The sequence below is a fragment of the Microtus oregoni genome, unplaced genomic scaffold (genome assembly GCF_018167655.1).
Source record: "Microtus oregoni isolate MIOR12 unplaced genomic scaffold, Mior012 000046F_ref0000063, whole genome shotgun sequence".
In the NCBI taxonomy this organism is placed as follows: domain Eukaryota; kingdom Metazoa; phylum Chordata; class Mammalia; order Rodentia; family Cricetidae; genus Microtus; species Microtus oregoni.
The window spans coordinates 8,359,696-8,377,597 of NW_024543220.1; the positions used below are offsets into that span (position 1 = coordinate 8,359,696).

General features: G+C 44.0%; 1 protein-coding gene across 2 annotated transcripts in view; it reads left to right on the plus strand.

The window, feature by feature from the left end:
• The window catches only part of Cntnap2 (contactin associated protein 2), a 2,078,180-nt gene that overhangs the window by 2,041,117 nt on the left and 19,161 nt on the right, over positions 1-17,902 (plus strand). For both annotated transcript variants that reach the window (XR_005972587.1, XM_041635058.1), the window contains exon 22: positions 9,870-10,109. Coding sequence is in view for 1 of the 2 variants with exons in the window: in XM_041635058.1 (XP_041490992.1) it covers positions 9,870-10,109 (240 nt within the window). In the remaining variant the exon portion in view is untranslated. The remainder of the gene's footprint in view (positions 1-9,869; positions 10,110-17,902) is intronic.

A 17,902-nucleotide genomic window follows, 5' to 3' on the forward strand; every position in this document is an offset into this window, starting at 1 on the left:
GAAAATGAACAAGTGGATTTAGAGTCAGAGAAAATTGTAATGTGGGGAGACCCACGCCTTTGTGTCCCAAAAGCCCTATTAGTCCATCTGTTGGCCCATTGATGGCATTCAAGGTAGTTGATATTGTAATGTTTGTGCTTTTGTGGAGAGCCACTGAAGTTTCAAACTCAGTCCTAAGTGCTTAAACTTTGTCTTCAGAGCATAAGTCAATAATCCAAGATTTGAATTCCTTCTTGTGTTAAGTATGTGTGAAAGAAATGAAGGAGGATCGCGTGGTACCCTTTCTGGAAACAACCCCTTCCTCAACATGTCATGTGTGCCTGACAGATCTCACTTCCTGGGGAAGCATTGTTTTCACTTCCAACCTCAACTTCATTTCCTAACACTCTGATGTCTGTACTTTCATACAATCTTAGTCCTCAAAAGATTATTCATCGCTCCCCTTGAAAAAGAGAGGTTTGGGCACCTCCTAGAGCACAAATTCCAAAAGAGTGAGAGCAAAGAAAGCAAGCCGCTTTTTGTTTTACTACATCACTCAACTTGACATTATCTGCAAATAGGAAGGCTTGTTAGTTTCTCATAGTCTAAGCCATGCTGCTATAACAAATGTCTGAGGCCAGCACCCTCCTGTCCTCCTTGGCCCCAAATGACCCTGCTCCTGGAATGTTCAAGTGACCCTCTGCTAGTTCTAGAAAGAATACACTTCAGGACCTTGGATAGATAAAAGGGGAAAACCTAGAAAATCAAACTCACTGTCCTTATATGTCAGCTACAGTCAACTATGGTTTTCCAAAACCTAAAACAACAAAGGGAACATTTTCGCAGAAATAAGGCTTATACAGAAAAAGAAAGGGTTTTCTCCCTACATTTCAGCTTGACATGTATATGTCAGCTTGTGTATAGGGTTCTATTTCCTGTGCTAACAACAAAATACAAAGGCAAGAATGAACTAAACCTCCTGAGAGGAAGAACCAGGTGTGTGCAGTCCTAAAATATTTGGGGCCTGAAGCTTGCGTTGACTGAGACTCTAAGAGGCACAGTAAGCCTGCGTTTCTCAAGGAGTCATAGGATGCAGCACCGATGGCTGACTGATAGGTATCTTAGAGTCTCTGGAAGGTGGCATTCTTTCTGAAGAACCTGCTATGGAACAGGACACCAGGATCTTCTAGGTTTGCTAGTTTATGCTTTACAATTTTGAAATAACCAGGAAAATATAGAAAATTGATATTTCTGATATGTGGCCTTCATGATACCCAATGTCTAGTGTCTAGAAACATGTAAGGAGTCATACTTCCTCTGAGCCACAATGATTTTTATGTTGAGTAGTTACAACTATATTATAAGATTAATCATAAGCCTTTTATATTCAGGCTAGATTTTAGGGATAGAACTGACAATTCCACTTTATTTAATGTCCCTGAAGCTACAGAACCATGATAAATGGATACGAATAAAAATGCTATCTTTAACATTTTTGCAAACTAGTATAGGTGGCTAACATTTTCACACGAAGGCATTTCTTTCTACTGTTGCCTTTAGAAAACAAAGACACTCAGTCTTGTTTCATTAATCCTTAGACAAAGAGACACAAGTTAACATGGAGCAGGCACTGAAACAGAAACACAGAGTCCGCATCTCCAGCATTCTGTCTTTGTCACCCAGCGAGCACGTGTTACAGGTCAAGAGCTGTTGAAATCACACCTGCAGAGTTTAGACTCGCCTCCCTTTGTAAGAGAGCAAAGCATCTAATAATGACAATGAGATTTCCTTAGCGTCTCTCCCAAGGGACTAATAAAATGTCATGGCACATAATGATGCACATCAATTATGTATGTGGATTTAATTCTGGTCATGCATCTTTGGGAAGCCAGCAGGCCCCTTAGACAGTGATGAAAAGATGCAGTCTGTCAGCACAGAGGCCTGACACAACCTAGCAGCCAGCTTTGCCCTGCCCTGCTTACTGCTTATCGTTTGATTGCATTGGTACTGGAGGAGGAGTCTCGTTGGATTTTATTTGCTCTTTGGGGTTAATGTTCTTGGCTCCAGGAAGTGGGGGAGGGGAGTTGGTTATCCCTTCCACTGACCCAGCCAAGCTCCTGTCCACACTTCTGTAGACAAATGAGGCTGGAATGGGAAAACTGTGTCCCACCTATTGAACCCATCTGCATCTCATCTCTCAGTGGACCAGATGCTGGACCAGATGTGGAGCCCTGACGTTAGCATCAGGTCTTGGAATGGGCTAGCTGAGCATACCCTTGCTGTGACTGGAAATGGAATGAGGGGACAGCTCTCCAATCCCATTTCAGTCTGATTTACAAGAACCATGAGAAACCTCCCCTGAGCAATGATCTCAAACCTTCATCCCACCTTAGTCCACTATGTACCACAAACCCAGAGCCTTGTGCCAGAGGCCCGTCAAGTGTGTAGATAGCAGTGGATACACAACACTAATCCACAGGTGTTGATATCAATGCAGCACAATTTGTGAAAAATAAGACCATCTTTGGTGAGATAGACCACTTTCTGAGTACTAATGATACCACTGTAAATAATAGACACTGATCTGTTGCATCTAAATACACTGCCTCCCCCTCCTTTTTCAAGGCCATGTTACCCCTCTCTGTAACTTACAAAGCCAACAAACCTTGACCATAGTTGGATGGTATCTAATTCCACAGTACTTGATCCCCAAACAACCAAACCCTCAATGACTGAGTATTTAATATGCATTTATGTTTATGTTATGTTTATACTCATCATCACTGGGCAATTATTCTATGGATGACATTATTTTTGAGCCTTTGGGGAACACAGAGCTATGGCATTCAATTCTTGACCACAAGAAGCTTTTCTCTATGAGAGGTCCAAATCGGGTATCTGACCTGCCCAAGAGGGAAAGAATCTGCCTGGGCCAAGTGGCTAGAATGGCGTAGAATCTTGAAGAAAGCCATTCCAAACTCCCTTTCTGAAAGCCCGGGGCCTATGTTGCTCTAGAGTGACTGTCAATGGCAGGTACTGAGTGTGGGGGGAGAGGAGAGGATGGGATCCATACAGATAGCATAGAGGATCCTAAACCTGATAAGGGACAGCAAGCTCCTCTCCAACAATGTTCCCCCAAGTCATGTGAGGACCTATGTCATAATTTTAACCACTGTCAGTTATATTGTTACCATTTCTGATGAACTCATTAACTATTAATTACTCATATTTCCCTTTAAACAGGCTCATAATCTTTATTTAAATATGTTGCTATAATAAAGAAAGAAAACTGTTAAAGGGAAAAATTTTGTAAGATAACTTGAAATGAAATACTAGTATTACATGTTGTCCCAGTAGAGATAATGACAAAAATCCATACTATGGAAATACAAGGAAATTTGGTACCATGTCCTAGCATAGCGTCCAGGTCTGAGGTCCAGTCTCTCTGTTAGAAAGAAAACAAAACTAAGTATTAGTGGTGTGAAGAGGCCATCTCAGCCCTGGGACCTTCCTTTTGAAAATATCATGGGAAGTGAGAAGTGACTAATATCTCACCATGTGATTCGATGGCATTCCCAGTCTGTGAATTGCCTAAAATGACTCTTGTGTCTCTAGCGGGACACATTCCACCTGAGAACAGAGGGGAGGAGAAGACAGCACTTCGGAACCAGCTCTTCCTAGGGCTCCTGTAGGACAATCGAGAACCCCATTAGGGCTGTGAACAAGGATGGCCGCATCTACAGGAAGTCGGCCTTACTCTCACAGTGAGATCTCCGGGTCTGGTCCAGAAGAGTAAACAATTAAGTGTTTTGCATTTTTTCCTTATAATCGCATTTCTCCCTCCAAAGAATAGAAAAAAGTCTATAGGAAATTTAAAAGTCTAAACGTTAATAAAATCGTGCATGAATATGCCCTGTGGAAAACCCAAGAAATATATGAAAGTGAATTAATGCCCTCAGAGGAAAAGGAGAAATCTCTGCTGGGAAACATTATCTAATGTCCCTGAGATAGGTGCTCATGTGTGTTCCTGAGCTTTCAGCACATTCTATCCTCTATGGAGCTGCTTCTTTCCCTGTGTTTCCTATTCAGGCCCCTATCTCTTTTCACTTCTTGTGACCCTCCTGCCTGTCACTGGTGTGCAGTGACAAGTGACAGAAAGCAGAGGATGAAGGCTAATGCATGCTTATGCACCTGCTGCCTCCCAGAGAGGACTCTCATTAGCATTTATTTTACTTTAAGAAGAGGGGGCTGGAGAGATGGTGCAATGTGCTCTCTCAGAGGTCCTGAGTTCAATTTCTAGCAACCATATAGTGGCTCATAACCATCCGTAATGAAATCTGGTACCCTCTTCTGGCCTGCAGGCAGACATACAAGCAGAACATTGTATATGTAATAAAAATAAATAAATAAATAAATCTTTAAAAAACGTTTCAAGAATTGCACTGGTATTTCTAAGTGGACTATATTCCATATCCCAAACCACTATAAATATAGAAAATGAAAGGACCAGTTGTATTTTGATAATTTGATTTCAGAAGTGACTTGCTACATTTCTAATCTGCATTCTGTAAAAGCAGATTATTCCCCAGGAATGCACTGGCCAAGGCATCTCCATGCACGAAGCATCTTGCCATGAATGGTGTTTTCATGTATGATTCCAGTGTGAGTCATCTGATAGACTTTATGGCCTAACATAATTTAACTGTAACAAACTCAGATGTGCTAAGTGACAGATATGCTGTGCTATCTAACCCTGAGAAATATGGACTCTTGTGGCGCATGAGGGGGCACGTCTGCAATCCCAGCACTTGTTAGAGAGAGGGGAAAGTGAGTTCAAAGCCAGTCTTGCTTACATAGTGCACTATATAAAACAAACAAAACAAAAAAATAAGGGTGGGAATATAGTTCAATGCAGAGAGAGAGAAACTTTTTCAGATAAGCATTTTCAGAACGTGTTGGAGCTCTCAGTGACGTCAGATGGCTCTTACTGGCAGAGGTTTCAGTTATATTGTCTCTTGACTCTGTCACTTTGTACGTGAAGTAACACCACAGATCATGATGGTCACATGGTAGAGAGAGCCTTTCATCCTGTGGTCTAAGAAGTGCATGTGGAGGGAGGGTATAGGAGAATGATACCTCTCCCCCTGCCACACACACACATTGACCTAACTTCCTCCTCAATAGTGCTATAGGGACCAAGATTATATATATATATACACATGCATACATATATGTGTGTATGTATGTATATATGTATATGTATATATTGTGTATGTATGTATATGTATATATGTGTATGTATGTATATGTGTATATGTGTGTGCATGTATATGTATATATGTGTGTATGTATATGTATATATGTGTGTATGTATGCATATGTATATATGTGTGTGTATGTATGTATATGTATATATATGTGTTATCCCAGTCCCAGTTTCCCCTCCATCCTCTCCTCCCAGTTCCACCCCTACCCCGTTCCTACCCTCCAATTCACTCCTCCTCTGTTTCTGTTTAGGAAAAGACATGTCTCCCATGAGTAGCAACAAAACATGGCATATCAAGTTGCAGTAAGACTAAGCACCTCCCATGTATAAGACGGGGCAAAGAGACCCAGTATGGGGAGTAGGGGCCCAAAAGCCAGTAAAAGAATTGGAGACAGCCCCTGTGCCCAATGGTTGTTGTAGGAAGGCCACTTGTTTGTTCCTGGCTGTTCAGCCCTGAAATAACCACACAGAAACTGTATTAATTGCAATACTGTTTGGCAATAGCTTAAGCGTATTTCTGGCTAACTCCTATCTTAAATTAACCCATCTCCATTAATCTGTATATCGCCACGAGGCTGTGACTTGCCACGTAAACTTCCAGCCATCGTCTGTCCCCAGCAGAAGCTACATGACTTCTCCTAACTCTGCCTCCTTTCTCCCAGCATTCAGTTTAGTTTTCCCCACCTAACTCTGCTCTACTCTATCAACAGGCCAAGGCAGTTTCTTTATTCACCAATGGTATTCACAACATACAGAGGGGAATCCCACATCAAATGTGAGAAGTCCCACAAAACCAACTACACAACTGTAACATATATGCACAGGGCCTAAGTCAGCTCATGCAGACTCCCTGGTGGTCGGTTTAGTCTGAGCCCCTATGAGCCAAGGTTAGTTGGTTCAGTGATTTTACTTGAGGTGTCCGTGACCTCTCTATCTCCCACAATCTTTTCTCCTCCTCTTCGGGAGGATTCCCCAAACTCTACCTAGTGTTTGGTTGTGGGTCTGTATCTGCTTCCATCAGTTGCTGGATGAAGCCTTTCTGATGACAGTTGGACTAGGGACCAATCTGGAACCAAGCTTTCTAATACACAGGCCTTTGGAATACATTCTATATACAAACTAGCAGAACTTCAAGGAAATTTTCTAAGAAACTGTATTAAAACAGCTTAGCATAGACCCCCCACCCGTGGTCTAAACTTGGAACACAGTAGTGATGCAGCTCTTTGAGAATAAAGGAGGCATCTTTTGGTTCAGACAGGCTTGACCCAGGGACCAGGTTGTTGGACCATCAATAATCACCAAATGTCAATCTGAGACAGTGGCTCTCCAGCTCTTTATCTCCTATCAATGAGGAATAAACATGTGGACAAAGAAGGAATCAACAAAGCAAAGTAGATTTATTAAGGAAAAGTGAGAATTAAGAAAGATGCTCAAAGAGGCAGCACCTGAAGAGAGAGAAGGCCACAGGGCTACACTGTAGGAGCTTTCGACAGCAATGGCAGAAAGTAGACAGAGAATGAGGTGCTTTCTACTGGGGACTGGCCAGCTCTCTGGGCATACATAGGCTGAGACAATAGGGGCCCTCATACTCTGCGCATGTCCCACTAGCCCAGCCAGGGAACTGTGTGCTGTTCATGCGCTGCTCATTCAGTGAGAGCAGTGGTCATGTGTCAAAGCTCCCTTCAGCCTAGCTCTTCCTTGTTCTGTTAATCACTGACCTTGACTCAGCTGCTGGCTCCTAGGCCTGCTAGTCACTGAGCTACAAATATTACTAGTCTAAGACCGTGGCTGACATCTTGCCAGCTATTAAATAAACGATGTTATGTGACAAGCTTGTAGTTTTAACTCCTGCCTCAGTCTGTGCTCTGATTCTGTTGTTACCTCTTGGCCCAGAGAGGGGCTATCAGGTCCTAAAGGATCAAGAGTATCTATTGCACACTCCTCAGAAGAACTGTTCCTAGCCGACTCTTGAGAAAAGACTATGTCAACCAGATTTGAAACATTTAGATTTTGAAATATTTCTATTGCCTTTCAGGAAAAACAAAAGAATTGAACTTTGGAAATTTTCCAAATTACCAAGAAAAGAAAAATGTTGAAGAAATGAGTGAAAGAGTCCCAAAGAAAAGGGAAGCATGCGAGGAGACATCTCCCATGGCCTGCTCCCACCATCAGCCCCAAATGTGTGCCCCTGTGGCTGACGTATCTTCCAGTACTCACTATGCTCAGGCGGGGACCCAGAGCCTCTGCGGCTACCACTGCTCTTCTAAACAATATCAGACGCCTACTTCTGGGCTCCCTCCATGCACTCGGGTGTGGTGTCCCTGCCTTGGGGCCCTGTCTTCAGGAAGGTTAAATAGAGAACCCTCTGACAGGGAGAGCTTTGAAACTCTCCACTCTGGTCTGTGCGGTAGGGAAGTCCACCTTCCTAAAGTTTAAAAATCTGTGTTGAGGACCATGTGAAATTCAACTGAAGTCAGAAGCCCCCCGCCCCCCCCCCCCCATCCACTAAGATAGATGTACGTAGTGGCTCACTCCTTTCATCTCAATATTTGGGAGGCTGAAACAGCAAAGTCCAGAGTAGCTTCAGCTACACAGCAAGTTCCAGACCAGCCTGACTAAAACTTAAAAATGGAAAGTCCCCTCCACTCCACCCCCACACACTCAGATCTCTACAGAAGAAACGAAACCCAACCCAATTCTCTGTGTGTAATATCAGCTTTGGTATGGGGAAGAGATTACAGAGGAACCAGCAGGAGGATGGTTCTTTATCCAGGTCCGCAGCATGATCTGACCTCGGCTGTATGGCAAAGACAGGGTCTGAGGATGGGGGTGGTCAAGCCAGCACCTGCTCAGAGCAGTTGCTAGCTACACTGCCTCTTCAGTTATCTTTCTAATGCAGTCCCCACAAGAGCCCTCTGAAGTTTCAACATCTTTGCTTTTGCTCCTGAAATGAGAACATTTGAATTCGGCCTTCAAGGCTACAGGGTCTAGCCTCGAGCTGTGGCCCCTGCAGATTCCCACAGTTCCCGAACATAACACTGCCAGCCTGGCGTTCCTTTCCCTTTCACCCTCAGAGGTTCTCTCTACTGCAATCCCCAGCTGAAATGGCTTCTCTGGTTTACCAAGGACTTTGATGATGTTACCAAATACAGGGTTTGTTTTTCAGATCAAAAATCTTTCTGGTTGAGAGATGCAGGATCAGATAGCCTTAAGCACTTAAGGATTCCATGAGTGTTAGTCTTCTGGGCCCTAAGAAGCTGGAAAGGCAGTCTCTGCCTTGATTGACAAACAGGGCCGAGTTAGCACACATGGGTACTTTGGAGCTGCCTGAAGCCAGGCTCACCCCTGAGCTGAGAGTTTATGGGAAGATGTTGACTGTACTAACTGGGGAAGGTGATGATTCATAAATGTACCTCAATGCTGTAACTGAACTGGGACTATTTCCTGACTTTAAAATGCTCCATCCTGTACTAATAGTGTTATAGTTTAAAAATGGCAGGAGAGACTCACCCAAGTGACAGAGCCCATGTGAAGGGTTTATTGGGGGACACAGGAGCAGCAGAAGATAAGAGAGACGGCAGGCAGGAAGGCCCACTTTTTATGAAGGGACTTAGTGCATGTGCTGCACCAACATAACAGAGTGTAGCTACGCGACAGTACATGATACGCGAGCCAGGAACTAGGCTGGAGGTTTAAAAACATATGCACACGGACAGAGACATGGGGACACGGGTCATCCTAGAAACAGGAATGCCAACTTTATTGTGCTCCAGGGAAGCTTATATAGGGATTCTTAACTGATAGCCATGTCCCAGCTCTTGGGTTTTCCAGCTGTAAAAACCAACAGAATTCACTCCCCTGCCATCAGGAACTCTTGAGGGTCCCATGCTCTGAGCAGCTGCAGGCACAGGTAAACAAACTGTTTTGCTCAGTTCACTCCAGCAGGCAAAGGGTCTGCAGCCCCCAACAGCAGAGAATGTTGTCAGTACCTTGAGCAGGCCAACACAGGGATGACACATCCTGCCAGGTCCCCAAGGGGCAGACCAGCATAATACCTGAATGCTAACAGAGATTTCATAAGCCTTGGAATTCCAAGCATATTGTTCATCAGAAAAAGGAAAATCAAAACTCTCAGCTAAGTAAGTCTCTTTTCTTCTTCCTTCTTTCGTTCGATCATTCCTTTTCATTCAAAATAAAGACTCCTTAAGGAAAAATTAAAAGAGAATATGTGAGCTAAGCAGGACCCTTGTGTAATAATATGTCTAAAATAGTCAGAGAGCAGGGAAAAAAAGGTGGAAAACCAGTCAGAACCAGTGTATGCTGGTATGGTAATTCATGTGGCTACAAGAGAATCATAAGTGTTCTTGTTGTAGTAGTTGTTGTTCTGTTTGTTTTCTCAACTGCAATCTTATTCTCACCCTCCCATGTTCACTAGCAAAATGGTATTTCATTAAAGTCTGCCGCCTTGAGGGCCAGGGTGCTCTGAATATCTCAGCTCCAAAAACATGTCAAAGCTGGAACCTAACAAAGAGCTCGGCACACAGGCGCTGCAGGACTGCTCTGCTTTGCCACAGAATACGGTGAATGGGTCTGGATTCTAATTTTCTCTTTCTTTTCTTCCTAGAAACAGGGAAAATCGACCAAGAAATTCACAAGTACAACACCCCAGGCTTCACAGGCTGCCTGTCCAGAGTCCAGTTCAACCACATCGCCCCCCTCAAAGCAGCCTTGAGACAGACAAACGCCTCAGCCCACGTGCACATTCAGGGCGAGCTGGTGGAGTCCAACTGTGGGGCGTCCCCACTGACGCTGTCCCCCATGTCTTCGGCCACTGACCCTTGGCACCTCGATCACTTGGATTCAGGTAAAGTCTGGAGCTATCTTGGCCTGATGGCTTCATTCCTTTCGACCTCTCTTTCCTCAGCTGTAGAATGGGTTGGTTGTGGACCCTTGCTGGCACTGTTGGTGGAGAATTAAGACACAGCAGGAAGAAAATGATGAGCCCTGCCTTCTCGGTGTAATGCTTGGCTCCTATGAAAGACAAAAGAGTTATTTCTATTCAAAAGCAGAAACAGAGAAGTCAGAGGTTAAGAGCATAGGGACAGGACTCTTCATGTCAGTTAAGAGATAACCAAACTGCTGTCTGCAACATGGCTATACATGGCTGGGCCAAATCGGTTCCTCACTTTTGCCCACTTTCCCTCCAAAACAGCACAGGTATTCACCTCCCATGAGGATCACAGATTGCTAAATCTGAAAGAGCTACATCTAAGCTTACAGAGCCCAGTCCATGGCCACACCATCCAAAGCGCCCCTGACATTCAGACAGCCCTGTGGGTTTGGCCCCATTTCTGCAGGTGGTAAGACATGCAATTTGAAAGCACCGGGTTCAAACAAAAGGAAGTAGTATCAGTAGAGAAGTTAATTGGGTGAAAATTCAAACTTTGAACTACAATTCTGCTCTCAGCCCTCCTGGGCTGACTGTTGACAGCACAGAAAACCCACCTAAACCCTGACTTTTCACTGATAAGTTGGAGGTGGAGAAGTGGCATGTAAATTTCTCAGTGACCTGCAAATACAGGACTCAGGCCGTCTCCAAGCAACCCCAACTGACCAGGGATGTTAGTGACTCCCAAAGAGTTCACAAGACAGGGCACCATGGGAGTGAAGCCCAAATTCCAACGCCTCTGTTGCTTCTTACCAGCAGGTTGAACTCAGACAGCTGCCATAACCTCACTCCTCAGTTTCTCCATTCCTAAAATAGGGACACGAAGACCTAAGTCACAAGAATTGCACACTAGATGATGCGCTCAGTGGTTAGCAGTGTGTGCTGCTCTGGTAGAGAAGTGGTGTTCAGTTCCCAGCTCCCAGTACTGGCTCGCAACCATCTGTAAATCCAGTTCCGGGACATCTGAAACCTTCTTCTGGACTCTGGGGCACTGCAAACACTCATACACATATAACAAAAAAAATATTTAAAAAATCATAACTTAGAACAATCATAGATTCATGGCAAGCTTGTAAATATTTAGCTGTCATAATTTTAATAGTCATTATGGTTATTATGCTAGACTGTTTGAGAATGTCCAAGGAAGCTTCCAAACCCCACCCAGCCCATCATACAGCAGTGCATGCTTGATTGCCTTCATCACCTTGCAGGCCTGAACCACCATTCAGCTGCAGAGCAGCCATCACCACGGTGATGTCCCTGGAACTGTCCCTAGGACTGTCCCTGGAAGACTAGTGAAGCCAGAACTGTCCCATTGTCAGGAGAGCCGACTGACAGACTAAGCAGCCCTCTCTGTTCCTCACTTAGGGATTCCTATAACATATGAGAGCGCCATGTGCCAAGGGCACTCCCAGCAACTCCCTTTCATGAGTGTTGTTAAGGGCACTCAGCAGGCTGGGTTTTCCTCCTGGGCTGGCTTGAACAAAGGAAGCATTCTGCTGCATTAGAAAGAAAGGGAAGATGTAAAATGTAACAGGCGCAAAGACATGTGTCAGGGTCACAGAGAGAGCGATTCCTCAGATGCAGTCCTGCACATGTGAGGGGGGACAGCTGGGGAGCTGCCTTGAAATGCACAGGTTCTGGGGCACTGCAGATAGGTACTGCAAGGACAGGCTATGGGTAGCTGTGAGCATGTGGGGTCCTCTGCCAGGAAACCGGATTCAAAAAATATCTAAACGCTTCCTTGGGCCAAGAGCTCATGTTCATTATGGCTTAATTAGCCAATTGTTTGCTTTTAAGGTTGTAGAGACAAAACTATTTTAGTTCGGGGACTTTAAAAGATGCTTTATTCATGGCAGCTTCCTTCTGATTGATTCATGCAAATGTGTACCGTTTAGAAAACATTTCTGTTGGTATTCAACACTCAAATTAAATTCTGTTTTCCAAGTCCTGTAATTGTAGCGCTTAGGCTAAAGGATTCCAAGTTCAAGGTCAGCCTGGGTTACATAGCAGGACCTTGTCAGAAAGGAAAAAATAAAGGGTGGAGGGAGAAGAAGGAAGGAAGGAAGGAAGGAAGGAAGGAAGGAAGGAAGGAAGGCAAGTCAGCCAGTTGGAATTTAGATCCAGTCCCAAACCATTTCTATAATTGGGGAAACACCATTTGCTGTTAAATGCCAGTCTTATGAACTCTATTAGAAGGGAAGAGTAGAATACTTCCTTCAAACTGTGAAACAGAAGGCTTATTTAGGTCACATGATGTCATCTTTATTCTTTTAGGTAAATGGGAGAAGGAGATGGCTGGGGTGGCGGGGGGGGGGGGGGGGGGGGGGAGAAGAAGGAACAAAGAGAAGCCAGGGTGGGCGGTTACTTCACAGCAGCCTCCAATGAGACAAATAAGGAGGAAAGCATTTCCCCTGCCCTCTTAAATTCAGTGAGGCCCAGGGATGAAGATGATAAAAGATAGAGCAACAGGAGAAAAGAAAAAACAAAAACCATTGTCATTTCAAAAAAAGGAGCATCTAAAAGATGTAACTTACAAACTGTCAAAAATCAAAGGCCTCTAGACCATTTGCAAAGGGGGATAAAACAAGTTACAATGTCCTGTTACTAGGATTCCTGGAACAGATGAGAGATGAAGGCATGAGGGTCTCTGTCTCTCTCGGGAAGGGAGTTCTGATAGGTTTACTCCCCTGGGATGAAAACATATCCTAAAGAGAGACACGTGGCTGCCTTGTCCTCCAGAATTCTCCACATTTCTCAGAAACAGAAGCTCTAATTAGCTTTCTTTCTGAATCTACTGCACTCGAATGATGGCTCATTCAATGAAATGCTTGCCTTGCAAGCATGAGGACCCAAGTTCGAGACCCAGCATGCACAAAAAGAAAAAGAAAAAGAGGAATCAGGCATGACAGTATGAATTTATAATCTCAGACATGAGGCAATGAAAACAGGGTGAGCTCTGGGGCCCACTGGCCAGCCTAGAGGAATCAGCGAGCTCCAGAATCAGGGAAAGACGCAGTCTCAGAAACTAAGACAGAGAACTAGGGAAGATATCTGCTATTGGCCTCTGAACACACACACACACAAAGACAGACAGACAGAGGCAGAGACAGAAAGACACAAACACACACACAGAGTTTTAATTTAATTTATAAATCTTATACTAACTCTGAGATTTCTAATGGCCCCTCACACCAGCAGCTGCACTCTTGTCTCTGCAAGCCTACACTCACCATTCTGAGTTCTGAGTCTAGGATTTTGAATGGTCTAGATAATCCCCCAAGCTTGAATACAGGGATAATTCTTGCTATGAGATATTCAAAAAGAAAACAATAGCATGTGCACAAAAATAATATTTTCTTCTATGAATAATGTGAGGGCGGGACTAGCGTTTGGGACAGAAAAAGAATAAAGGCAAAGACTGGCCAGCCCTGGCCTGTTCTGAGACATCTTGACTAAGTTTTTTCATGGAGGGACTCTGAAGTGTGCCCTCCACTTGGTAGCCTCAAGTCACCTGGAAGCTTGATGGAGAGGAGGAATCCTACCAAGAGGGACCGAGTCAGCACCTCCATTTCATCCAGGAGTCCTCGGTGGCTTGCCACATGTATGAGGAAGTCTGAAGTGCTCATCTGGTGTTGATCTCTACCTTGGGGGGCACTGTAGAATTCCCGGGATGTCATTGTGGGTTCTGCACTTGCTAGTGTCCTCAAGCGGCACCGGTATGTAGCAGGGTTGAGAATCACTCACCAAATCTGAGGGGTTCCTCGAACTGCCCTTGAAAGCGGGTTATGGAAAGAAACAAGACAGGGCTGGGGTTCTGCTTTAGTGGCAGAACATGTGCCTGGCATGCGCGATGCTCAGGTGTGATCTCCAGCCCCAGAAAAATAAAGAAATAAAGTAGCTAATCTTCTTTATCAACTAGATTTAGAATCGCCTGGGAGACACACTCTGGGTATGTCTGAGAGCATTTGCAGAGAGGTCGAATGGAGGAGGAAACACCATCTTGAATGTGGGCATGGACTGGGGTCCTAGACTAATAGAAAAGGAGAAAGAGAACTGGGCCCCAGCACTCATCTGGAGTGCTTGGATACAGATGCAGCATGTCCACTCCCTCATGCTGCTCCTTCAAGCCCTTCCTTCCTTAAGCTGCTTTGCTCAGGCATTTTGCTGCAGCCATGAGGCAACTCCTTGTTAATCAACCCTTGGAAGTGTTTTTAGAAGAGCCGTTATCAGATAGAAAACGCAACCCCAGTCTGTCTTGCTTTAAGGGTCACAGAGTGCAGTTGCTGTGAGTCACCTCTTAGAATTGTTGGGTCTGGTGTTCTTCTCTCTGTCACATTCAGAATTTTACTTCCTTAGAATGAGAAAGACTTGCCAGCAAGAGATGGCTACAGATGGCGCACACAGTCTGTAAAACACAGAAGCAAAACAAACAGCAGAAAGCAAGAGTCCAAGAGTCAGCTACCACCCGTTTCTGGGCATGCCAAGCTGTGTGTGTGCACTCCCATAGAGCCTTTCATAGTCCCATTCATGGTATTTGCCACACAATGAATTGGACCAAAGGCATTTCTTTTAGAAGATCATTACAACCGATAAGCTTCACTCCTTGTAGGTCTTCTGGTTGGAAAGATAATGGCTTCTTACTGTTTCACAGGCCCTGACTGCGCACAGCAAACACTCATGATTCACACAGTAAAACATTAGCTTCAAGAAACCTGCCTTCGGAAGGCGCTAACAGCTGAATTCACAGTAGCCACTGTAACCCTGAGCTGTCTGACTTCTAACCCTTAAATGAACCGGAGTCTGATACTCAACCATCCTCACCAGAAATCCTCACAGACACGCTAACCCTCTTGCCCAACCCCAAGGGCAGGGTGTGTCGGGAACCCAGGGCTGAGCACCCAAACTCCCCATAGACTCTGGCAACTCTCCAGAGCATTTGGGAAAGCAGCCTCCTAGGAACATGCATCTGCTCCCATATAACATGGTACTTGAGGTTGTTCATTGTAACAACCCCACCCCTTACATTCCATAATAGTCTCTCTAGGAACTGGGAACCATGTTTCTGGTCACCACATCAGCCCATTTACCACTGAAAATAATCCCTGTCTGAAGGCATCCTGCCTCTGTGGATGTGATTATGTTCTCTGTGTGTGTGCATTTATGCATGGTGCGTGTGCGTGTGTGTGTGTGTGTGTGTGTGTGTGTGTGTGTGTGTGTGTGTGAATGCGCATTGTGCACATGCGTGTAGAGCCTAAGTTAACCTTGAGTATCTTCATTCACTCTCTTCTTGATGGAGGCCTCTCTGACAGAACCTGAACCTTGCTGATTCCAGCGAGCCTAGTTTGCCAGTTTGTCCTTGGGATCACCTGTCTCTACCTTCTCAGTGCTAGGATTACAGGTGGCCTCCAAGTCTACCTGGCTTTGACATGGGTGGTGGGGATCCGAGCTCCAGCCCTCACACTCGCATGGCAAGTAGTTTACCCACTGAGCCAGCTCCCCAGCCCCAATGCTATGGTTTTTAATGAGTTGGTTTCTTGTCCATATTCCAAATTTCTTTTCTACCATCTGAAGATAAAATATTTTTATATCTTCATATGCAAAGGAGTTATAGAGATAATGAACATTTAAAAACTTCACACATCTATTCAGTTTCCTTCCTAAATACAAGCTGGTGTTTGGCTTTCTTTACCACCTGCAAGCACTTAAAAGTAATCGTTCCAGCTTTTATAATTACAACTTCATTTCTTTTCTCATCGTTGTGCTAAGAGCTCATAATTAATGCACTTATTTCATACACTTAATCTTTGTTCTACTTATTTGTCCTTTTCCTCTTCAGTAACCAGCACAGCACACACTTTTACGCGAGTGCGAAGAATGTATTCCCATTAGCTAATGTGCCAATGTTCCAATTTCTCCTTTTTCTGCACATGTAATAAGGATTTCTACATCTAATGATAGTATTCCTTACACTTCGCCTTTTGTTCCTACATTATTTTCATATTAAATATCTTTGTAAGTGATTTCCGTCTGAGGATATGCTTATGTTTCATTTTGGTAGTTCTGAAATAGTCCAAATGACAGTTCACTTTTTCCAACGTACTCAACCAAACTAGTGCCCCATAATATCCCTTTAACTTTTGCTGTGTTTTATTGGATAATGCAATTTTGCTCTTGTCTTAATTTATATTTTCATTACTCATGGGTGAGGTTAGATTTCCTGGTGCATGGAAATATATCATTTGTGTTTATTGTCCTGTAAGCTGCCTGCTTACTATATTCTTCATTTAAAGATTATTTGGACGTTCATGTTTTTCTTATTGGTTTGTTGGTCACTTATGAATTGGCTTGTACAGATTATTTATATATTAAGTAATATACTTAGTTACTTTCATATTGCTGTAAGCAAAATACCTTCTAGAATCAACATAAGGGAGGAAGCAGATATATTGTTTGATGTTCCAAGAGGATCCAGTCCATCGTGGTAGAGAGGACAGAGCTGAGCAGGGTGGTTGGCTTGAGGAGAGGGAGATGCTGGCACTTTCAGGCTGTCTCCTTTCCCCTCTTACTCCACCCAAGTCTCCAACCTCGATGATGGGTACACTTGTGCTCAGGGTACATCTTCATTTCATCTCTGCTGGATAGAGCCTCATGGATACACTGGAGGTGTATCTCAGTCTCCTAGGTGATTCTAAATCAATCAAGAAGAAGTAAAAATTAACTGTCATGAGATAATTCCTATTCAAATGTTTTCCTAGTTCAATTTCTGTTTTTTAATGTATGGACTTTTTCCTTTGTAGAAGTCTCTAGTATTTACATGATAAATGTTAGTGTTGTATGCCTTTGGGGTTTTACTTACTGCCTTCTCCATAAGGAATATGCTTTTTGAATTAGTCCCTATTTCTTGTAATGATTTTGTTTTGATGGTAAGATCTATGTATTTGCTCCACTGAAAGGAGATTGGTAGGAAACCAACTTTTTTCCCCCTCTGTGGCTGGTCCACTGTCCAGCATCAGTGATTGACACCCTAAATTATTCTTTACTCTCTAGCCTGTTACAAGATCTGACGCTTCATGAGACGGGGGCAAGCTCTGTCTGGCCTCTTCTGGTTGTACTGAACATCTTCTAGAATGAATTTCCTCTCTCTCTCCTCTCCTCTCCTCTCCTCTCCTCTCCTCTCCTCTCCTCTCCTCTCCTTTCTCTTCTTTCCTTACAATAGATTTCTAAAACCTTTCAGGGTACGATCCTGTCCAGTTCTCTCAGATCTGCCAGCCTCCAGCCCCTTCCCCACAGGGCAAAGCACTTAGAAGCTTTCCCATCTTCCCCAAGTCTGCACCTGACAGGCATTTTTTAGTCATTAACTCTGTCACCCGTGGCAGGCTAAGTAGAGGGCACAACCCTCTGGTACCTGTTGCCATGGCAACTTCTCTGTTGGTGGCAGAAACAGGGACTCCAGCAGGGCACAATATTCAAGTTGCTTAATTCCTGTACCACAGGAACGTTGTAGGGGCCAGTGGAAATGGAGCTGTGGACAGGGCTTTCCTCTTTCCATTAATCCTTGTTCTCATCATTTCTTCTATATTGTAGCCTTTGTTATTTTTATTATTGTTTTGCTTGTTTTTTTTTTAATACAAGGTATTACTATGTTGCCCAGAGTAGTCTCGAACTTCTGGTTTCAAATGAATCTCCTGCCTCAGCATTCTGAGTAA